Source organism: Prionailurus bengalensis, chromosome D3 (genome assembly GCF_016509475.1).
Source record: "Prionailurus bengalensis isolate Pbe53 chromosome D3, Fcat_Pben_1.1_paternal_pri, whole genome shotgun sequence".
In the NCBI taxonomy this organism is placed as follows: Eukaryota; Metazoa; Chordata; class Mammalia; order Carnivora; family Felidae; genus Prionailurus; species Prionailurus bengalensis.
The window spans coordinates 13,634,566-13,658,730 of NC_057356.1; the positions used below are offsets into that span (position 1 = coordinate 13,634,566).

General features: G+C 45.2%; 1 protein-coding gene across 1 annotated transcript in view; it reads left to right on the forward strand.

The window, feature by feature from the left end:
* Positions 1 to 23,752: 23,752 nt before the first annotated feature.
* The window catches only part of FBXW8 (F-box and WD repeat domain containing 8), a 120,127-nt gene continuing 119,714 nt past the window's right edge, over positions 23,753 to 24,165 (forward strand). The window contains exon 1 of the mRNA XM_043557699.1: positions 23,753 to 24,149. Within this exon, the coding sequence (XP_043413634.1) occupies positions 23,832 to 24,149 (318 nt within the window). The 5' untranslated portion in view covers positions 23,753 to 23,831. The remainder of the gene's footprint in view (positions 24,150 to 24,165) is intronic.

Genomic DNA, 24,165 nt, shown 5'->3' on the forward strand with positions numbered 1-24,165 from the left:
GGGGAGGTCTCGGCCTTGGGGGGTCGCGTGGGGCCCCGCGGAGGCGGAGAGCGCGAGCGAAGGCCTTCTCCTTCCCTTTCTCCTGAATAAGGCTCCGGTTCCGATTTGGCGAGGGAAGCAGGCTGGTTTGCCGTTTTGGATGGAGCTGGTATCGAATCCGGCTGCATTATTCAAAAATATTCCGAGGCTATTGTTTTGTTTTGGGGAGGTGGGTTGATTCAAAAATCTCCTGAGGGAGCCAGATGCGACCCAACTTGCCCACTTTCAGGTCTGACTCGGCACCTATAGGCTTCGGATTTGCATACACCCAACACACGCCCCCACCCCGCTCTGAGCTTCCCGGCCAGACCCTTAAGCGCCCCCACCGCCTCTAGAGCGCTTGATGGAGGTGGCGGGGGGGGGGGGGGTGGGGGGGTGAGAGGGGTCGATCCTTAGCCCCGGAGGGGCGCAGAGGCGCGCATTCGCGACGCACCGCACCCGAAAAGACCCTCGCAAAGGGCTTTCTAGAAGGTAACTTATTTTTGTCTGCTTCCTTGTGAATATTGTTTTCCTGCCGGGGCTCCAGTTTCTAGCGGCGATCCCGATTTAATGGGCAGTGGAGACACAGACCCTCTGGGGCCGACGAGGGGGAGGGGCTCAGGAGCCTTTAGACTGGAGAAGCTGGAGTTGTCCCTGCTACTGAAGATATAGATGGGCGAGGGACACTCAGGATTTTGGGGGGGAGATAATGAGTCCTTCTTAAATTTAATGGGATTCGGATAACTTTGGGATTCAGAAAACTGGAGGCGCCAGAGGCGTCTCCGAGCCGGCTCTCTGGAACCTGATGAAAAAACTTTGATTCTCTCCTTCCCTCGGGCAGAGTGTCGCCCAGGCCCAAGTCCTTGGGTCTTTTGGAAAAGATTCTCAAGACCATGAACACGTTTGGGTTTGCATTTATCACGAGGAGAGATTTCCCCTTGGCCTCCAGCACGGTCGGGGCTCAGATCCCAGCTCCGCGGTGTGATCTTGGCGGGCGCTGCCCTCGCCCAGTGCGTTTTGCTACACTTAGTAAGGGCCGAAATTTACCTTCTGAGCGCCTTCTGTGCAGGTTACTGGGGTAGTAAGGTCCCTGCCTGGCTGCCTAAAGTAAATCCCCTAACACTTCTGGGGTCGGAGGGGTGCTCTTACTGGCCTACTTTGCAGATGGAGAGACTGAGGCACGGGCAGTCAAGGCCTCTTGCCCAAGTTCACAGAGTTGGTGAAGAGTGAACCTGGATCTAAATTAGGACGGCATGCTGCAGGCTCTAAGCGCTCAACCATGGTTTTATACTGCCCCCTGTAATCTGGGAATAATAATACCTCCCTCCCAGGATTGGGGCAGAGATTAAATGAGAGAAATGTATGCCAAGCACCTGGCATGCAGTGGGCCCTGGATAAACCTTGGTTCCCTTTGCTCCTGGCCAGAACCACTTTCTCATTCTCTGGGGACTCACCTCCTTAATCCCCCTAGTCTGTGCAGAGGGGACCTGATCCATTGCCCGGTGTAGCGTTCCAAGAATGAAGATACAGTGTCTATTTGAAAAGCCCTTTGGATTTAAACTGAACAATTCCCTCCCCCCCTTTTTAATCTGCACGCTTTTAACGGCTCACTTCATGGACATTAATTTTAATGGGACGATTATTACCCTGTTTGGAAGCCTGCCCCTCGAAATGCTAGGCTCGCAAGGTGGCGCTGGGTTGGGTCCCAGCCGCTTGGATGTTTTCTGTAGCAAAGAGAGTGCAGCCTTGGCCGTGGGGATGTGTCACTCAACAGAGGGAAAAGAGAAGGGTGATGGAGAGTGGGAGAAAAGAGAAGTCACACACACCCGCGCACTCCGCATCTGACAGTCCCTAATTTGTTCATGCTGGAGTTGTTTGGCCCCACCCCACCATTCGCCAACTGGAGATCTTAGCCTTGAGATAAGGCTTTTCGGAGCCTCCGTTTTCCCCATCTGTAAAGTGGAAACAGTAATAGTACCTACCTTATAGAATTAAATAAGACCGTACTGTAATGCCCTGAGCACTGTGTCCGGCATATTGTTCGCATCTAATAAATACAGGCTACTGGGGGTGCCTGGGCGGTTCGGTTTCTTGAGCTCAGCTCAGCAAGGTCTTGACCTTGCTCAAGACCTTGACCTGCTCAGCTCAGGTCTTGACCTCCAGGTCATGAGTTCAAGCCCCACGTCGGACTCCACGCTGGGCATGAAGCCTACTTAAGAAAAAATGTTGACTATTAATATTCTAAAGTAGATCTTGTAAGCTAAACAGTGTGCTTTGAAGAATGTTGGAGGGCCCACACCCTCAATGATACATGATTCCCCTATTGTGAGTTGGCTGTTCCATCGCTGATGTTAAGTGTTGTCCAGAAAAAGCAAAGCCTTGGGGAGAGTAAATAACACCCTCTTCACAGTTCAGTAAAAATGAGTTTTTAATTTTGATGTTTACTAAACACTTATATAGTGCTTCCTTTGTACGAGGCGCTGTTCTAAGTCCTTAGACCTGTTGACTCATTGAACCCTTCTAACAACCGTATGTCATAGGACGGGTCCTGTATTTTGGATGAACAAATGGAGGCAGGGTATTTAAAGAGCTTCCCCAAGGTCACATAGCTGTCTGTGCTCATTAGCATTATGCCACTACTGGGCACTTGGGACGAGAGAGAGAGAGAGAGAGAGAGAGAGAGAGAGAGAGAGGCTATTATGGGCTGAACTGTGTCTCCCTAAAATTCCTGTGTGGAAGCCCTAATCCTCAAGACCTCAGAATGATTCTATTAGGAGACAAGGTCTTTAAAGAGGTAATTAAGGTTAAATTAGGTCATAAGGATGGGGCCCTAATCCAATATGACTAGTGTCCTTATAAAAAGAGGGAGAGGGGCACCTGGGTGGCTCTGTTGGTTAAGCATCCAGCTCTTGATTTCAGCTCAGGTCATGATCCCACGGTTCGTGAGATTGAGCCCTGGTCCATTTCCACAATAACAGCGCCGAGGCTGCTTGGGATTCTCTCTTCCTCTCTCTCTGTCTCTCTCTGTCTCTCTCTCTCTTTCTCTGTCTCTCTCTGCCCCTCCCCTGCTTGTGCTCTCTCTCTCTCTCAAAATAAATAAATAAACTTAAAAAAGAAAAAAAAAGACGGGGAGATACCAGGGGTGCAAAGGGGTGGCCATCTGCAAGGCAAGGAGAGAGGCTTCAAGAGAAATCACCCCTTCCAGCCCCTTGAGAGATTGATTATTATCTGAGAAAATAAATGTCTGTGGTTTAAGCTACCCAGTGTGTAGCACTTTGTTGTGGCGGCCCTAGCAAATGAAGACAGAGACCACGAGAGGGAAAGAATGTCCCAAAAGGGAAGGTGGAAGCAGGTACTTACCAGACCGTGGCCGCACATGTTCCCGGGTTCTTGCAAAGGACTGAGTTCTAGGACTGCGTACACGCTCCCTTCTTCCTCGTCCTGTTGGAGACGTGTAAGGGAGGAGAGGTTTTAGGGATGGTTTGAGAAATGCTTCGTGAAATCCAGCTGACGAGGAACCGAGGAACCTTTCCCCGTCCGTTGCAAGGATGTGCCAGCTATCTCTCCTAAAGAAATAGGACAGATTTTTCTTGTCCATGAAGGTTTCCTACGGTGTCCCAGTGCTGAGAGCTGGGCTTAGCACACAATAGGTATTCAGTAAACATTCGTTGAAGGAGAGATTCAATGGATGAATGAATGATAAGCATCCTGATTTGTCTCTCTCTCAAACGTACACGATATAGAATTATCATCGATAACATATGAAAATGTCCTACTCCACATCATTCCCTCACCTCCTACAGAAATCAATACTCAAGTGTTTTGAGCAGGAAGGGGAAGGGTATTTTTTTTGTTTTTTGATGAAAGCAATAATTACCTATCCTGGTGTTTGAGACTGAGTGAGCCTTACCTTATGGTGTTTTAATTCGTGTGGCTTGGTGAAGTGGTAAATGAATGAACAGCTGTTGCCTCCTCCAAACAGCTGTGTTTCCTGAAGCCATGTATTAATGCCAGGGCCAGATTCGATGCCAGGAGTCGGCTTGGTGAACAACGGAGTTCTTGAATCAAAGTCAGAGTTATAGCAGAGTGGCTTGACGCTCCGAGCCAGAGAGATCCGAGTTTGAACCCTAGCCTCACCATGCAATAGCTAGCTACCTTGGGCATATTGTTCACCTCTTTGAGCCTCCACTTTCCCATCTGTAAAATAGGAATAAGCATAGTCTCTGCCTCGTTGGGTTGCTGCGAGGATTGAAAGAGAGAATTATTGAGTGGTTAGCAAAGTGTTTGGCACTCAGTAAATATTAGTGATGTCCTTGTTATTCTATCGGGAATATTAAGCATCCACTTAAGAAAAAGAACTGGGACCCTGACCCAAACCCATTGGGAAAACAAGAGGATTCCGATTTCAGTGAGTCCAATATTCAATTACATTACAGTTATTCCCAGGAAAGTTCCCTCCACTTAATAGACCCAGAGCAGGACAGCTATCATCTCTCAAATTTATGCTATTTCACCCTCTGATACCTGAAAAGATGGGGTAACGCCTTCTCCAGGGATCTCCTAATTATTCATTTGCTACCTCTCCCTTAAGGATCTTTTTGTTGTAAGTAAAGAGGGAACAGCCACGGATGTCCACAGCAGGGGAGAAAAAAAAAAACTAACCAGCCCATAATTATAGTCTCATCAATACTTTAAGTGTAAAGGGTAAACCTCACTTAAATAAAACCTAATGCCTTGATTACTGGAGTCACAAAAGATAGGGTTGATTAAAGCAGCATTCCTGCTGTGAAAATTCAGACATATTGTCCTTTGCTCAGGCAATAATCACTTTATTGAAGGCAACCGAGCTTAGTTTAAACAAGTGAATTGCTAGACTTGAAATTATACTGTTGAGAGGGTAAATGAGGACAAATGCTGGAGAACAATTTGGCAAACGTGGAAGAGCTGAACGTGCACCTGCCCTATGACCAGGTGATTCCATTTCTAACTATTTCTAGATCAGTGCTTCTCAACTAAGAACAATTTTGCTCCCCGGGAGACATTTGGCAATGTCTGGAGACGTATTTTGGTTATCAAAACTGAAGGGTGCTATTGGGCGCCTGGGTGGCTCAGTCGGTTAAGTGTCTGACTCCTGATTTCAGCTCAGGGCATGATCTCGAGGTTTGTGGGTTCCAGCCCTGCATCGGGCTCTGCGCTGATGGCACGGAGCCTGCTTGGGATCCTGCCCCTCCCCCGCTTGTGTGCGCTCCTCTCTCTCGCTCTGTCTGTCTGTCTGTCTCTCTCTCTCTCAAAATAAATAAATAAACTTAAAAAAAAAACTAAAGTGTCCTACTAGGATCTAATGCCTAAAAGCTAGGGATGCTGCTTCACATCCAACAATGCACAGACAACAAATACTTATCTGTCCTAAAAGGTCAATAGTGCTGAGCTTGAGAAACCCTGCTCTAGATATATCAGTATGCATTTGCTGCAAGTAACAGGAAATCTGACTGGTAGAGTCTTAAATCATAAGGATTTTTACTCTTTGCTTAACAAAAGTCCAGAGCAGGGCTTGGCAAACTATGATATGTGGACCAGTCGGCTCACTGCCTGTTTCTGAAATAATTTCATTTGAACACAACCATGCTCATTCATTGATGCATTATTTCTGGCTGCTTTTGCGCTATAACAGCAGAGTTAAATAGTTGCAACAGAAATCGTATGGCCTGCAAAGTCTAAAATATTACCATCTATCTGGCCCTTTATAGAAAAAGTGTGTCGACCCCTGATCCAGAGAAAGGCAAGCTCAGGGTTGGGTTTGTAGTGCAAGTTTTCATTATGGATCAGGCTATGCCTATACTTCTGCTCCGTCACCCTTAGAATGTTGGTTTTAGTCCTCAGGCTTATTTGTCTCATGGCAGCAAGATGGCTGCCACAGATCCAGATGTCACACGTGTACCGGGTTGAATAGTGTCTTCACAAGTTCTCACAAATTCATCTCCATCTAGAAGCTGCGAATTCAACCTTCTTGGAAGATAGGTGCTTTGCAAATGTAAACAAGTTAAAATGAGGTCATACGGAATTAGGGCAGGTCCTAATCCAATGACTGGCTTCCTTGTAAAAAGATGGAAATTTGGGAAATGGCTATGTAAAAATGGAGGCAGAGAGTGGAGTGATGCTGGCACAAATCAAGGAATACCAAGGAATGCTGGAAACCACCAGAAGCTAGGAGACAAGCAAGGAAAGATTCTTCCCTGGAGACTTGGGAGGCATAGTGTACTGTCTCATGATCCAAAATGGCCCCTTGAATTCCCACAACGCTTCTACATTCCCAGAATTACCATTTAACACTTTCACATACATTTTATTGACCAGAATAGCAATCACATGGCCACATCTAGCTACATGGGATGCTGGGAATTGTAGTCTTTTAGCTAGGCAGCCATGTGCCTAGCTAATATATGAGTTGTGTTACTAAAAAGGAAGGGAAGAACAGATGGTCGCTTAAGGTCTTTGCCTCACCATCATTGCCTTAGACCAGGGGTTGGCAACCCATGGCCTGCAGGCCAACTTCAGTCTTCCATCTGTTTTTCTTTTTTTAATGAAATGTGTATTGAATAATGATAGATTCACGTGCAATTATAGAAATAATATAGGCAAATCCCTTCTACACTTTGCCCAGTATCCGCCAAAGGTAAGGCTATATGGCAAAATTCTAGTATAATACCATAACCAGGATATGGACATTGATGTGATCCACTGCTCTTATTCAGATTTCCCATTCTACGTGCACTTGTGTGTTTGTATATGTGTGCACATAAGTTCTGTACAATTTAATCACCTGTGCAGGTTCATGTATCCATCGTTATCGTAAAGCTACTGATTCCATGGTATGGAGGTGCCGTAATTTGTTAAATTATTCACTCACCAAAGAACATCTGGGTTGTTTCCAGTTTGAGGCTCTGGGAAATAAAATTACTATGAACATTCACGTACAGGTGTTTGTGTGAATATAAGTTTTCATTTTCCTGGGATAAATGCCCAGGAATCCAGTTATCGGGTCATGTGATAGTTGTATATCTAGTTTTCTAAGAATCTACCAAACTGTTTCCAGCATAGGGGGGCCATTTTATATGCCCACCAGCAATGGATGAGTGATCTCAGTTTCTCTGCATCCTCTCCAGCATTTGGTGTCGTCACTATTTTGTGTTTTAGCCATGCCGACAGGTGTGTGGTGATATCGCATTGTGGTTTTAATTTCCTTTTGCCTAATGGCAAATGATGTTACCCATTTTTACATATGCCTATCTGCTATTTGTATATCTTCATTGGGGACTTCATCTATTTTTGTCAATAAAGTTTTATTGGAACACACTCAACCGTTGATGTATCATCCGTGTCTGTTCTTACACTCTAACAGCGGAATTAAGCACGTGTGACGGAAGCTGTATGACCTGTGAGCCGAAAATATTTACTTTTTTTGCCTTTTACTGGACAGTTTTGCCAAACTCTGCCTTAGACAAATTATGATTTATTCCTTGTGGCTGGGCACAGAATATTCAAGCAAAACCAGGACTTTATTGGCAAGGAAGAAGGAAGAAATGATGGTATTTGCTGCACTAAGCCCACCAGTGGAGCTCAAATATGTTCATGCAGCGTTGTTTGAAATAAACAAAATTTAGAAGAAACAAAAATATCCCCAAAAGGAGAGTGGGTAAATGAAATGTGATAGATCCATGCTTACGGATATTGAATACTTGTATGCACAAACTAGATGTATAGATAGATGTATTTGAAAAACAATCTTGGGTATCACTCTCAACTCTTAAGAAATGCCAAGGGTTTGGGTAGCTGTAAGGCAGGAACCATGGAGGAAGACCAAATGTATATTAGAAATCTATTTTGATCATCTCAATGACAAAATATAATTTTTTCACAGAAATCACAATATCACAGTGGTGCCTGGGTGGCTCAGTCGGTTAAGCGTCCAACTTTGGCTCAGGTCATGATCTCACTGTTTGTGGGTTCGAGCCCCACATCAGGCTCTGTGCTGACAGCTTGGAGCCTGGAGCCTGCTTCGGATTCTGTGTCTTCCTCTCTCTCTCTGCCCCTCCCCCGCTCCTGCTCACTCTCTCTGTCTCTCTGTCTCTCTCTCACAAGTAAATAAACATTTAAAAAATAAACCACAATATCACAGTCATGGTGTATAATTCTTTTTATACATTGTTGGATTTGATTTGCTAACATTTTGTTGAGGACTTTTTTCTCTATGTTCATGAGAGAGAGATTAATCTGTAGTTTTCTTTTCTGGTGGTGACTTTGGCTGGTTTGGGTATTAGGGTAATGCTGGCCTCACAAAAAAATTAAAAAGTATTCCCTCTCCTCTGCTTCTGTCCTCTGAAATAGATTGGAGAGAATTGGTATAATTTATTCCTCAAGTGTATGGTAGAATTCACCAGTGATCCCATCTGGGCCTGGTGCTTTCTGTTCTAGAAGGTTATTCATTATTGATTCAATTTCTTTAATAGACACAGGCCTATCAGATCATCTATTTCTCTTGTATGAGTTTTGGCAGATGGCACCTCTCAAGGAATTGGTCCTTCTCATGTATTATCAAATTTGTGGGCATGAAGTTGTTCATAATACTCCTTTATATCTCCATGAGATCTGTAATGATATCCCCTATCGTTTTTGATATTAGTAATTCACACCTTCTCTTTTTTCTTAGTTGGCTTGGTTAGAGGCTTAACAATGTTATTGATCTTTTCAAAGCATCAGCTTTGGGGGGCGCCTGGGTGGCGCAGTCGGTTAAGCGTCCGACTTCAGCCAGGTCACGATCTCGCGGTCCGTGAGTTCGAGCCCCACGTCGGGCTCTGGGCTGATGGCTCGGAGCCTGGAGCCTGTTCCCGATTCTGTGTCTCCCTCTCTCTCTGCCCCTCCCCCGTTCATGCTCTGTCTCTCTCTGTCCCAAAAATAAATAAAAAACGTTGAAAAAAAAATTTTTTTTTTAAAAAAGCATCAGCTTTGGATATCATCAATTTTCTCTATTGATTTCCTGTTTTCAATTTCACTCAATTCTGTTCTTATTATTTATTTTTCTTCTGCTCACTTAATTTAATTTGCTCTTCTTTTTCTAGTTTCCTAAAGTGGGAACTTAGATTATGGATGTTATATCTTTTTTCTTTTGGAATCTATGTATTCAATGCTATTAATTTTCCTCTCAGCACTGTTTTCCCTGCACCCCACAAATTTTGATAAGTTGAGTTTTTATTTAGTTCAAAACATTTTAAAATTTTTCTTGAGATTTCTTCTTCATTGGCTATTTAGAAGTGTGTTTAATCTTCACACATTTTGGGGATTTTCCAACTATCTTTCTGTTATTGATTTTATTTTATTTTTTATTTATTTATTTAAAAAAAATTTTTTTTTCAACGTTTTTATTTATTTTTGGGACAGAGAGAGACAGAGCATGAACGGGGGAGGGGCAGAGAGAGAGGGAGACACAGAATCGGAAACAGGCTCCAGGCTCCGAGCCATCAGCCCAGAGCCTGACGCGGGGCTCGAACTCCCGGACCGTGAGATCGTGACCTGGCTGAAGTCGGACGCTTAACCGACTGCGCCACCCAGGCGCCCCTATTGATTTTATTTTAATTCCATTTAATTTTAATTCCATTGTAGTCTGAAAACAGATATTGTATAATATCTATTCTTTACAATTCTAAAAGTGTTTTTTTATGGCCCAGAGTGTGGTCTCTCTTGGTGAAAGTTTCAGATAAGGTTGAAAAGGATGTATATTCTACTGTTGTTGGATGAAGTTGTCTATAAATGTCAGTTACATCCAGTTGACTTATGGTGTTGTTGAGTTCAGTTATGTCCTTGCGATTTTATGCCTGCTGATCTGTCTGTTTCTAATAGAGGGGTGTTGACATCTCCAACTATGATAGTGGATCCATCTATTTCTCCTTGCAATTCTATTGATTTTTGCCATGCATGGTTTGAGGCTGTCAAATACAAGGCACCTACAAGTTAAGGATTGTTACCTTCTTGGAGAATTGACCCCTATATCATTATACATAATGCCCCCTGTATCCCTGATAACTTTTTTCCTTTGAAGTCTGCTCTGTCTGGCATTAATATAGCTACTCCTGTTTTCTTCTGAGTGGTGCTAACATGGTATATTTTTCTCCATCCATTTACTTTTAATCTAGATGTGTCTATATTTATTTATTTATTTAAAAAAAATTTTTTTTTCAACGTTTATTTATTTTTGGGACAGAGAGAGACAGAGCATGAACAGGGGAGGGGCAGAGAGAGAGGGAGACACAGAATCGGAAACAAGCTCCAGGCTCCGAGCCATCAGCCCAGAGCCTGACGCGGGGCTCGAACTCATGGACCACGAGATCGTGACCTGGCTGAAGTCGGACGCTTAACCGACTGCGCCACCCAGGCGCCCCTAGCTGTGTCTATATTTAAAGTGGGCTTCTTGTAGACAATGTATAGGTGGGTCTTGTTTTTTTAAATCCACTATGATAATTTCTTTTAATTAGTGCATTTGGACCATTGATGTTCAAAGCAATTATTGATGTGGTTGGGTTAATAGCTACTGTATTTGTTACTATTTCCTATTGGCTGCCCTTTTTCTTTGTTCTAGTTTTGTCTTCCACTCTTTCCGCCTTTTGTGGTTTTCACTGGTTGTTGTATATTTCCATTTTCTCTCTTTTCTTAGTCTATCAGTTACACACCTTTGAAAACTTTTTTTAGTGCTCGAGTTAGAGTTTTCAATATACATTCACAACTAATCCAAGCCCACTTTCAGATAACAGTATACCACTTTGTGGTGATGGGAGTACCCTATCATAACAGAGTAACCCTAATTCCTCCTTCCCATCCTTGTATCATTGCTGCCGTTCCACTATATATAAACACGCATAGGTATATATACATAAGATATATATATGTAAGCATGCATACATAATTGAATACATTGTTGTTATTATTTTGAACAAACTTATCTGTTATATCAATTAGGAATAAGAAAAATAGTTTTCTTGTTCTACTTAGAATTTTTTTTATTATTTATTTATTTTAGAGAGAGACAGGGTGTGAGCGGGGGAGGGGCAGAGAGAGAGAGAGAGGGAGACACAGAATCAGGCTCCAGGCTCCAGGCTCTGAGCAAGCTGTCAGCACAGAGCCCGACGCGGGACTCGAACCCACGGACCGGGAGATCGTGACCTGAGCCGAAGTCGGACGCTTAACCGACTGAGTCACCCAGATGCCCCCCAAAATAGTTTTTATTTTGCCTTCACTTACTCCTTTGATGCTCTTCCTTTTTTTTCTGTCTATCTCAGTTTCTGACCTGTTGTCATTTTCCTGCTCCCTAAACACCTTTCGATGTTTCTTGCAGCGCAGACTTACTGGCACAAAATCTCCCACGTTTTGTTTGCCTGAGAAAGTCCTTGTTTCTCTTCACCTTGGGAGGATAATTTTGTAGGGAACGGAATTCTAGGTCGATGGATTCTTTTGCTCTCAATGTATCCAATAGTCCACTTGTCCTATTATTCAATGCAGTCTACTTCCTCCTTGTTTGCCTGGTTTCTGGGAAGTCAGATGTAATTCTTTTTTTTTTTTTAATTTTTTTTAATGTTTATTTATTTTTGAGACAGAGAGAGACAGAGCATGAACGGGGGAGGGGCAGAGAGAGAGGGAGACACAGAATTGGAAATAGGCTCCAGGCTCTGAGCCATCAGCCCAGAGCCTGAACCCACGGACCGTGAGATCGTGACCTGAGCCGAAGTCGGACGCTTAACCGACTGAGCCATCCAGGCGCCCCTGTAATTCTTTGTTACTCTCTAGGTAAGGTATATTTTTCTCCTGCTCTGGCTTCTTTCAGGATTTTTTCCCTTTATTTTTGATTTTCTGTAGTTTGAAAGGGATACCTCTAGGTATAGATTTGGGGGCTTTTTTTTTTTTCCTGCTTGGAGTTCTCCCAGCTTCCTGGAGCTGTGGTTTGATGTCTGACATTAATCTGGGGGAACATCCTCAGTCATCATTGTTTCAAATATTTCTTCTGTTCTTTACTCTTGTCATTCCTCCTGGTGTTCCCATGATGCATATGTTATACCTTTTGTAGTGGCCCCACGGTCTTTTGATCTTCTGTTCTGTGTTTTCTCAGTCTTTGTTTTCTTTTTCCTTTTCAGTTTTGGAAGTTTCTGTTGAGAGACCCCCCCCCCCAAGCTCAGAGGGTTTTTCCTCAGCTGTGCCCCATCTACTAATAAGCCCCTCAAAGTCATTCTCCATTTCCGTTTCCGTTTTCGATCTCTAGCATTTCTTTTTGGTTCTTTCCTAGGATTTCCAGCTCCCTGCGTTCATTGCCCATCTGCTCTGGTGCGCTGTCTACTTTATCCGAGGGCTTTGTAGCGCACGAACCCTTGCTGTTTTAAGCTCCTGGTCAGATAATTCCAGCATCTCTGCCATGTCTGGGCCTGATGCTTGTTTCAGCTCTTCAAATTGTGTGTGTGCGTGTCTCATTTAGTATGCTTTATGACGTCTTCTTGATAGGATCACGTACTGTACCAAGTAAAAGGGACTGCTGTAAATAGACCTTTGGTAATATGGTGGTGAGGGGGGTGTGGGAGGCAGGAGCATTCCATAGTCCTGTGATCAGGGCCATCTTTAAGTGGACCTCTACCTATATAACGCGAATTTCGTGTGTTTCTTAGTTTTTTCTTTCCCCTGCGGTGGGACAGGACGGCTGGAGTGGGCTGGAATTCCCTTCCCTTTCCCAGATCAGTTAGGCTCTGATAATACTCCAGCAGGTTAGGCTCTTGTTAACTAGCGTCTCCTGAGGGCAGGTCTTGTTAAGAAGAACAGAGTAGTGTTGCAAAGATGGTTCTTTCCTTCCTCTCTGCTGGAAGCGAGAGGAGACTTTCCCCCCCACCCACCTATCTGTTGTGAGAACTGGCTCAAGCTCCTGGAGGAAAAACTCCAAAAAGGTTGGGCCCCTTCTGTGACTCCGTCCCTCTGGAGCTTTTCACTCTCAGCCTTGTCCTCGCTGAGTCTCCAGCAGTTTGTCAATTGCAGTTCAGGATTTCCTACCCCGGCATTGGTTTCAACTTGTGAGTCTGCTTTGGTAAGCTGAGACTCCCTGTATTTGTCTGTTTCCATTCTTGGGGCCAGTGAGTTTTCTCTGCGTCCTCACCTCTGCTACAGATCCAAGAAGAGTTGATGATTTTTCAGTCTGTTCAGGTTTTTACTTGATGTTAGGACAGAGTAGAGACTTCCAAGCTCCTAACACGCAGAAGTGAAAGTCAACCTAAAATATCTTAAGTAATACAGAACCTAACTCAGTCTGGAGAAGGAGGAAGAAGGAGAGGAAGGCTTCTCGGAGGAAGTGTCCTCTAAAACAAAACCTGGCAGGAGTTAGGCAAGTGTCAGCGACAGGGGATGAGAGTTCCAGGCAAGAGAGAGCACAAGGTAGTGGGAGGCTGGAAGAGTCTGAGATGATCAGAGCTTAGAGACGGAAGGGAAAGTGTCCAGAGATCAGGCTGCAGAGATGGGCTAGAGTCAGATTGCAGGAGGTCTTAGATGGCATTGTCCTTGGAGAAATCTTGTGAAACCAGGCATTAAGATTCACAACAATGACACATCTCCAAAGAATGCAGGCACATTAAAGACATTCCTGACTTCACCCTCATGACAGCTCCTGAGATGTCCATCTGCAAAGTGCTTTGAAGGAATCCTCAGCCGCTTAGGGCACTTTGCTGCTGTTAAGTGCTCCTATAAATCGTAACTCATTGGCTCAAATGTTTGATTTCCTATTTTTCTTTCCATTTGTGTGTCACCTGTAATTAGAGTTCCAAAGTGCTCCGTGCACCAAAGTGCTCAGAGTGATTTTTCTATTGAAACAGAAAGGAGAGGAGGCTCCTCTCTCTTTAGCAGAGTGGAAAGTGGAATAGACCAGGCAACTCCTTCTATCTCCTGTACAAGCACTTGGGGCGAGATTTATGAGGCTTACAGTGACATCTCTCACTTCCTTCTTATAGGAGTGAATTCATCTTTCTCTCTGCTGCTGTGTGTGTGTATGCATATCTTTATTGTAGCCTCATCCATAACACAAGTTTTTATTGAGCATTTACCATGTGTGGTCACAAACCTCAGAAATACCTTCTGCCCTCTCCTAGCTCCATCATTCATGGATTCATTTGTTTATTCATTCATTCCTTCAACCAATGAACCAACATTTTTTTAATGCTTATTATTTATTTATTTATTTATTAAAAAAAATTTTTTTAAACGTTTATTTATTTTTGAGACAGAGAGAGACAGAGCATGAATGGGGGAGGGATAGAGAGAGAGGGAGACACAGAATCGGAAGCAGGCTCCAGGCTCTGAGCCATCAGCCCAGAGCCCGACGCGGGGCTCGAACTCACAGACTGTGAGATCGTGACCTGAGCTGAAGTCAGACGCTTAACCGACTGAGCCACCCAGGCGCCCCATTATTTTTTATTTTTTTTAATGTTTATTTATTTTTGACAAAGAGAGAGAGAGAGACAGACAGACAGACAGACAGAGCATGAGCGGGGGAGGGGCAGAGAGAGAGGGAGACACAGAATCAGAAGCAGGCTCCAGGCTCTGAGCAAGCTGTCAGCACAGAGCCTGACACAGGGGTCGAACCCACAGACCAGGAGATCATGACCTGAGCCGAAGTCGGACGCTCAACCGACTGAGCCACCCAGGTGCCCCTATGTTTATTTATTTTTGAGAGAGAAACAGAGCATGAGTGGGGGGGGGGGGGGGGGGGCAGAGACAGAGACACAGAATCCAAAGCAGGATCCAGGCTCTGAGCTGTCAGCTACTGGGGGCCCGAACCCAGGAACCGGGAGATCATGACCAGAGCTAAAGTCAGACGCTTAATCGACTGAGCCACCCAGGCACCCCATGAACCAACAATTATTGAACACATCCTAGGAACCAGGCTCTGTGCTACGAACGAACAACGGGACGTGCTTCCCACTCTCAGGGAGCCTATATTCTGATGGGAGAGATGTACAAACATGTAACTAACAAAACAATTAACCCATTAAGGTAAGGGCCAATTTCAGGAATAGAGAAACTTGTGTGTGGATGTGTTACTTGGATGAGGCACACAGGGACGGCTTGTCTGAGGAGGTCACCTTTAAGCTGAGAGCTGAAGGGCAAAGCCACACCGAGGAGTGATGTGGAAAGAGTATTTGAGAAGACAGAAGTATGTGTAAAGGCCCTGGGGGTGGAAAAAGGCTTACCTTCTTCAGACCCTTCTAAATGGGAAGGTGTAAAATACACAGCAAGCCCTCGTACACTACGGGTAGGGAGGTAAAATAGTGCATCCACTTTGAAAAAACCGCATGGGAGTGTCTCAAATGATTAAACACGATTTTAAAGGACTTAACCCAGTAAGGGCGCCTGGCTGGCTCAGCCTTAGGATTCTATGCTACTCTTGATCTTGGGGTCGTGAGTTCAAGCTGCACACTGGGCGTAGAGAGTACTTAAAATGGATGAGTAAATTAAAACTTAAAAAAAATTTTTAATGACTTAACCTAACAGTCCAAGTGTATAGCCCAGAAAAACGAAAACACGTGCCCACACAAACACCTGGAATGAATGTTCGTAGCAGCATATTCACAATCGCCAGTGGGTAGAAACAACCCAGATGTCTGTGAATGGATGAATGAATAAATAAAATGTGGTCTATGCATACAATGAAATATTATTCCACCATTAAAAGGAACGGCGTGCTAATAGACGCTACAACATGGTTGAACCTCGAAAACATGATGCTCTGAATGAAACCAGTTGCAAAGGACCACACGTCGTATGATTCCATTTATGTGAAATGTCCAGAAGAGAGAAATCTATATAGAAAGTGGAATTATGCTTGGCTAGGAAAGATTTAAGGGTGATGGCCAAAGAAAGTGTTTTTTTTTCCTGGGGTGGTGAAAACGTTCGAAAATGTAGTGATGGGGTGCCTCGGTGACTCAGTCGGAAAAGCATGTGACTCTTGATCTCTAGGTTGTGAGTTTGAGCCCCATGTTGGGTGTAGGGATTACTTAAAAGTAAAATTCTTTATTTATTTATTTATTTATTTATTAAATTAATTTTATTAATTAATTTTATTAAATTAATTAATTATATTAATTTTTTATTTATTTTTGAGACAGAGAGAGACAGAGCATGAACAGGGGAGGGTCAGAGAGAGGGAGACACAGAATCTGAAACAGGCTCCAGGCTCTGAGCTGTCAGCACAGAGCCCGACGCGGGGCTCAAACTCACGGACCACGAGATCATGACCTGAGCTGAAGTCAGCCGCTTAACCGACTGAGCCACCCAGGTGCCCCAAAAGTAAAATTCTTAAAAAAATAAAATGTAGTGATGGTTACACATATCTGTGAATATTCTAAAAGCCATTGAACTGCATTCTTCAGATGGGTGAATTGTACAGCATGTGAATTGTATCTCAATAAAGCTGTTTTCAAAAAGGATTTTTATTTGTTATTTTAAGAACACGGAGGCACCTCAAGGTGTTTTAAAAGAGGGTGTCCTGATTTGACTCACTTTTACAAAAGTGGCAGCTGTGTGATTCATTGCCAGGATCGAGAATGGAGGTTGGGAGGGGCGCTTGGATGGCTTAGTCAGTTGAGGGTCAGACTTCTGCTCAGGTCCTGATTTCATGGTTCCTGAGTTTGAGCCCTGCATTGGGCTCGCTGCTGTCAGGATAGAGCCTGCTTTGGATCCCCTGTCCTCCTCTCTCTCTGCCCCTCCCCCACTTACTCTCTCTCTCTCTCTCTGTCTCTCTCTCTCTCTGTCTCTCTCACTCACTCAAAAAGTGAATAAACGTTAAAAAAAAAAAAGAGGGGTGCCTGAGTGGCTCAGTCAGTTAAACGTCCAACTTTGGCTCAGGTCATGATCTCATGGCTCATGGGTTCGAGCCCCGTGTCGGGCTCTGTGCTGACAGCTCAGAGCCTGGAGCCTGCTTTGGATTCTGTGTCTCCCTCTCTCTATGCCCCTTCCCCGCTCCTGCTCTCTCTCCCTCGATCTCTCTCTCTCTCTCTCTCTCTCTCTCTCTCTCTCTCAAAAATAAATAAACATTAACAAAAATTAAAAGTAAAAAGAATGGAAGTGGGGAGACCAGTTAGGAGTGACTTCGGTGGTCCAGGGGCAACGTCAGGGTCTTGGACTTAGGGCTGCCAGATTTAGTGAATAACAATGCAGAACACCTAGTTAAATTTGAATTTCAGATAAGCAAAGAACTATTTTCAGTATAAGTATGCCCCCCCCCCAAATATGGCATGGGGCATATTCATAATAAAAAGTTCTTTGCTGACCTCAAATTCAAATTCAAATTTTGCACCATCATACAAAAAAAATTCATTGTGTGTCTGGTATCCCAATTGAATTGGGCGTCCTGTATGTTATGGGGCAACCCCACCTGCACTAGGCTGGTGGGAGAGATGGAGAAAAGCAGACAGATTCAATATGTATTGTGAAGGTACACTTGTCAGGCTTTGCTAATGTGAGAACCAGGTTCCTGGTTCTAAAGCACTGGGGTAGCAGTGTAGTTGGCTGAGATAGGAAAAACTTGATTGGAGTTGCGAAGAAACAAGTTGGGAGAAACGATTTGGAATTAAAAAATAATTTTGGGGTGCTCCTTTCCTTGGAGGAGTCAGGGTCAAAGTCAGGCTAAGAACCAGAATATCTTCGTGTGCGTCCAGAGTGCGGCAACTCTAGGAAAAACTCGTGCTTTGTCTTAGCACGCTGCTTCTTCAATGGGCAGACGAGGAGATCAGCTCTTGGAGCCTCAGAGTCTGAGTTGGAGTGAGAACACCCATCTTGCAGACCAACGTCACCACCTCTTCCTTGTGTGCCAGCGATGGCTGAGCGAAGCATCTCTGATGAGCTGAATTCCCAAGAGACAGAAAAGGGACCCCCCCCCAAAGACGGAACCTGCTCCTTCTCCGGGAGAAGGTAACGTTTCAGAGGGAGGGGCTTGGGAACCAGGCTGGGGAGATTAGGGGCAGATTGGAGGAGGCTTCAATAAAAGCAGGAAGGGATCGAGGAGAGAGCGAGAGAGATGGGGAGTGGTGTCCATATGGGACAACTTCCTTTTGAATGACTAAGTCTGTAGCTAGCAGCTGACACTGAATCCCGTCTGTGCAGCCTTTTAAAGAAAGGAATTATCCGTGGGGGGATTCTCAAGAACAAGCAAATTGTCTCTTGCTACAGATCGCTTTTCTTTTTTTAAAGACCCAAGTTTTATTTTTCCCCCACGGAATTTTCTGTTTTGTTGATTGCGAGGGCACAAAATAGCAATAATGCCCATAGCGATCGATACATCAGGGTCATTGTTGACTTTCAAAGTGGCTGCATTCTGATGTTTTTGTTGATGTGGCTAAACAATACACTTTGAATCATAATTGTTGCCTTGTATCACTTTTCATGTTGCTCTGGTGTTCCTCACACACTAATGATTCCAAATGAGGTGTGATTCTCCAGTCCTGCTCACGAGAGCTAAGGAGGTATCTTAATGTAAGTTAAAGGGGGTTTTGGGGTGCCTGGGTGGCTCAGTCAGCTTAGCGTCTGACGTCGGCTCAGGTCATGATCTCGTGGTTCGTGAGTTCGAGCCCCATGTCGTGCTCTGTGCTGACAGCTCAGAGCCTGCTTCAGATTCTGTGTCCCCCTCTCTCTCCACCCCACCCCTGCTTGTGCTCTCTCTCTGTCTTTCAAAAATGAATAAACATAAAACAAAATTAAAAAAAAAGCTAAAGGGAGTTTTGTCATGGATTGTTCAAGAACGAACTACGTCTGGGTTCGAAGCCTACCGAATGCAATTTATGCTTTTAACAAAAAATCTTTATTCTTTAAGAAAGTGGAACGTGTTGCTAATAATTAAAAATCAAGATAGTCATTGTCAGATGATCCGGACTAAGATCCAGCAGGTGGGTGGAGCACTGTTTAGATGGGCATCCACGCTCCAGCTTGGGACAGTCTACACCTGGCTCACCTGCCTCATTTCTGTTTCCTGGAGTCATCTGTAGGCATTTGGGTCTGTGGTCACTGAAGGCTTTCTGCAGTAGGCTGAATGATAGCCCCCAAAGACAGCCAGGTCCTAATCCCTGGAACCTGTGAATGTTATCTTGGACGGCAAAAAAGATTTTGCAGATGTGTCCAAATTAAGGCTCTTGAACAGAAGAGGATCCTGGATTATCCAGATATGCCTTCTGTGATCACAAGTATCCTTATAAGAGGGAGGCAGAGGGTGACCTGAACCCAGAGACAGAAGGTAGATACCGGCTGAAGCAAAAATGCTATGCTGCTGGCTTTTGAAGGTGGAGGCAGGAACCACAAGCCCAGGAATGCAGCTCTGGAAGCTGGGAAGAGCAATGAAACAGAATTTCCAATGGAGGAAGCATGGTCCTGCCCATACCTTGGTTTCAGCGCTGTGAAACTGCTTTTGGACTCTGGCCTCTAGAACTTCATCTTGGTAGTCCAGTGTGGGACTGGCCTGAGGAGGGCAAATGAGACAGGACGTACTTGGGGGAAAGATGGTGGCCATTTTCCCCGCCATCTTTCTGTGGCTCTGGCAGACCTGAGCTTGGGTTTCGAGGGGGACACACAGCACATCGACAGTGGGCAGTAAATGACTCTGATGGCATGAGAGGCATGAAGACTGGATTCCTAAAGTCTCCCTTCCGTGATAGTCTTGTCGATTTTTAGTTTGGCCCAGTATCCCTCCCTACCCGTTCTGTTTTGGGGAACTCTGCCTCCTCATTTCAGAGAGTCCTGGAAAGTGAGCCATTGCGACCCCCAACTCTTCAAGGGCCAGGAACCAGGCCATTCTGTTGAATACTGGTTCTCTGGAAGGTACTGAGAGGGATTGTGAAAACATGCATTGTTGGGGTTGTACCCCCAGAGTTTCTGACTCAGTAATTCTAGGCTGAGAATTTGCATTCCTTACAAGTTCCCAGGTGATGCTGGGTTGAGGGACCACACTGAGAACCATTGCTCTCAGAATTTGAGTCTTAGAAGACAGAAGACAGGTGGTGAGATCATCCAAAACCAGTGGTTCATGGCTTCCTCTAATGAAACTCCTGAATCTGATCTGATTCTGGGTATTCTGAGGATATGATTTTTTTTGTTTTGTTTTAACTTTGTGAGCCATCCTGAGCTCCATTGCTTTTTGCTTAAGCTAGTGAGACTTACAACCAAGGAATTTTAATGGACTGAACTTGCAAGGAACACTAGATCTAGAAAAAGGTGGGTCACATGGAACACCAGACCTGTAGAGCGTAGGTTGGATGTACTCTCTATTGGCCAAGACTTAATAATATGGATTATAGCCAGCCTTTACTCAATGTCTACTGTGTGCCTTACGGGCGCTAGGAGTTCTATAAACCACTATCAACCTTTCAATCACTCTGCACGGAATATATTTTTATTTTTCATTTGAGGAAATGAGAGGCCCAGGAATTTACTGTTGAAAAAAAAACCAGAATCAACATACATATTGTCAGTGAATTCGGCAATGCTGAATGGAGCACGGTATCTTCCTTTCTTTTGGCAGATTTTCTCCCCCCCCCCAACTTTCTCTGGGTGACCAATGGCCCCATTAGCCTGCCTGCATCGGCCCTGTAAAAATTCTTTTAAAAAGGCAAGAGGAAACCATGATTTTTTTTAACATCATTATTAGGTGTTTTAAAATTGTTTTGTCTTAAATATTAGATGTTCTGTAAACTCCAGAGCTATCAGAAAAGCCGTATGTGGGTTTTGACTCACAAACAGATAATCAAAACAAACTTGACCCTTGGAATTTCATATGGAAAATAGTATGAGGCAGGACGTAAGCTAAAGTTTCTGAAGAAAACAGCTCCTTGTTTTTATTATAAAAAGAATCCTCACTGGACTCATATGCCCCACATCACATCTTCTTGACTCACCTTCTGCTTCGTCATTGCTTAGTAACAGGCTTTGTGCAAGGGTCACTGGACAGTCCCTCCTGTTTGCTGCATAGGGTAGTTCTTGCTTTTTGCCCGAGAGCATCTCTGCTCCCCTGGTGTGGGACATTGGTAACAACCCATTTTCTTAAACTCCCCTTCCATTGGAAGCAGGAGACTACGAAAAACTCTTTCCTTAACGTTCCTCTAATAGAGGATGGCTGAGTGAATCCAGTCTCCCTTCTTCCATTTCTGATCTCTTGGGAAGACCATCCAGAGGGGTCGTCTTCAAAAGGCTGCTTGGATGATCTCAGCGGGATGGAGTGTAAGTTGTGCACAGCAGGACCAACTCAAGATGGTCTTTGGATTAGCTGTCCCTCCTTCCTGTTTATTCCTTTCTTGGTACCCCACTCCTATTTTCCAGAGGCACTTCAACAAACAACTAGCTGCCTGCAAGCCCAGGTCTCAGGCTCTGTTTTCTAGGGGGATCCAGGCTAGGCTAACCTTCACTGTAGGAAGCTAGAATATACAGATAAAAACACTAACCCATAATCCTGCCCTTTAGAGAGCTCTTCTGTTTTGAGTATATATTCTTCTTAAAAGCATACACACCTGAAACTTTTTTTAATGTTTATTTTTCAGAGAGAGACAGTGTGAGCAGGGGAGAGGCAGAGAGAAATAGAGAGGGAGACACAGAATCTGGCTCAGGCTCCAGGCCCTGAGCTGTCAGCACAGGGCCAGATGTGGGGCTCGAACCCATGAACTGTGAGATCATGACCTGAGGCGAAGTAGGATGCTTAACGGATTGAACCACCCAGGTGCCCGAAATGCACATACACTTAGTAAGCAGTACTGGGATCATACTGTATTATGTTTGTCCTGGCTTTCTTTCACTTGCTAGGTTATATTTTCAGGTGATTAAATTTTCTCCATGTGATATTTAATAGCTGCACAGTATTTCATCGATGCATTATTTATAGAGCAACTACTATGTCCCAGGCATAGTTTTGAGTGCTGAAGACTTAGCAGTGAACGAAGATCTCTGCTCTCGCGGAGCTGACATTCTAGTTAGAATCTTTCTTACATCCTAATGGGGCAAAATTTATTTAATCAATGGCCTATTGTCAGTTACTTCGATTGCTTCTGATTTTCAGTATTAGAAAACAATGCTTCGGTGTACATCCTTGAAGGTATTCTTTGAATTCATCCTCCATTTTCTTCTCTTAGGATAAACTCGTAGAAATGAAGTTGCTGGAAGAAAGCAGATGTGAGTAAATGAGGTGCTGGGATTCCCACCTAGATGTCTGTCTGATTCTGGAGCTCAGGCTGTTGATAACCATGCTGTTAATTTCCCTGCATTGAAAAATCATGGTAATGAAAGTAGCCAATGGTTCCTAGCTGGCTTATGATTTAAAGAGGTCAGGTCTGGAGTTAAAACACACACACACACACACACACACATATATATATATATATATATATATATATATATATATTTTTTTTTTTTTTTTTTTAATATGTATAATCAGAATCCTTGGTCTGCACATCACCAGCTGTGTGATTTTTTTTTTTTTCTTTTTTTCTTTTTTGGCTCTGTTTCTTCATCTGTAAAGCCAGGACAATAGTTCTCATCCAAAGGGGTTGTTAGTAAATATTCATTGAATGCCTACTAATCTCCAGACTCCAAGCTAAGAATGGGCAGTCCAGTAGGAAAGGGAAATATTATAATTACACGGGGGCGCCTGGGTGGCTCAGTGGTTCAGGTGCCCACTTGATTTCTGCTCAGGTCCTCATCGCAGGGTTAGTGGGATGGTGCCCCGCCTCAGGCTCTAAGCGCTGACAGCTGGGAGCCTGCATGAGATTCTCTCCCTCTCGCCTTGTCCCCCCGCCCCCCCCCCCACCGTGCGTGAGTGTGCGTGAGTGTGCGTGAGTATGCGTGCTCTCGTTCTCTCTCAAAATAAATATATAAACTCAAAAAAAATTTACACAAATACAAAATTACAAACTGTTCTGTGTTATGAGAAGTATGGGATGCTATGGGAATGAATAACCAGGTGACCCCATTTTGGGTGGAGGGGGACGGAGTTTAAGTCAGGAGGGAGCTGAGCTATGAAAGATGTATAGGCCTTAACTAGGTCAAGGGGGAAGCAAAATTCCCGGAGAAGGAAACAGCAGTTACAAAGCATTTGGAAGATGCAATGCGATTGTATGTGCCTTCCTTTCCTATCTCCCTTGTAGTTCCTTCTGGAAATGTCTCTTAGATCTTCCCAGGGCTGGTTTCTCTTCTCATTTAGCTCTTTGTGCAGATGACATCTCTGAGATGCCCTCCCTGAACATCCCTGTAAAGTCAACCGCCCCCATCCCCACCCTGTGCCTCATTTTTCCTTTATTTCCTTAACAGTTACCACTTCTTCAAACCTTCCTGTTCATTTGTGGAAGGTCTCCTCCCCCCTCTTACCCCCCCCAACTTGAAACCCCAAGAGGGGAGGGATATTGCGGGGTTTTAGGATTTAAATGCCGAATCCTCAGCTCCTGGCATCTAGTAGTTGCTCAATTGGATGTTCGATGAATGAAGAAACGGTGCTTGGGGTCAAGTCCGTGCTTGACGAAGGCGCCAGGCGGGAAGCGGAGAGGCTGGGCGCCCGGGTCCGGCCTCTGGGCTCGGCCTGGGGCAGCGCGAGCCACCTCCGCCCACCTCCGCCGGGGACCGTTCGAGGGGCGCGCCGGGGGCGGGGCCACCCACCCGGAACTCGGGTGCGGCGGCGGCGCGGGTTTCCGGCCGCGGCGGACACTTCCCGCGGAGGGACTGTCCCGTGGCAGCCGGCGGGCCGAGAGCGACGCGGAGGGCGGGGAGCGGCGGCGGCGGCGATGGACGACCACAGCCTGGACGAGTTCCGCCGGCGCTGGCAGGAGGAGCTGGCGCAGGCCCAGGCGCTCAGGAAGCGGCGGCGGCCCGAGACTGCAGAGCGGCGGCCGCGGCGGCCCGAAGTGGCTCTGGGGCGCGGCGAGCAGGCCTCGGGGTACCTGGCGCTGGCCCAGGGCCTCCTGGAGGGCGCGGGGCGGCCCCCGGCTCCGCGGGCGACCCGGGCCGAGAGGCAGGACGCGGCGAGCCGCTCCCGCTCCCCTCCGGCCCGCGAGGCCGCGGGGGGCGGGGAGCAGCTGGTGGACCAGCTCATCCGAGACCTGGTGAGTGGCTTCAGCC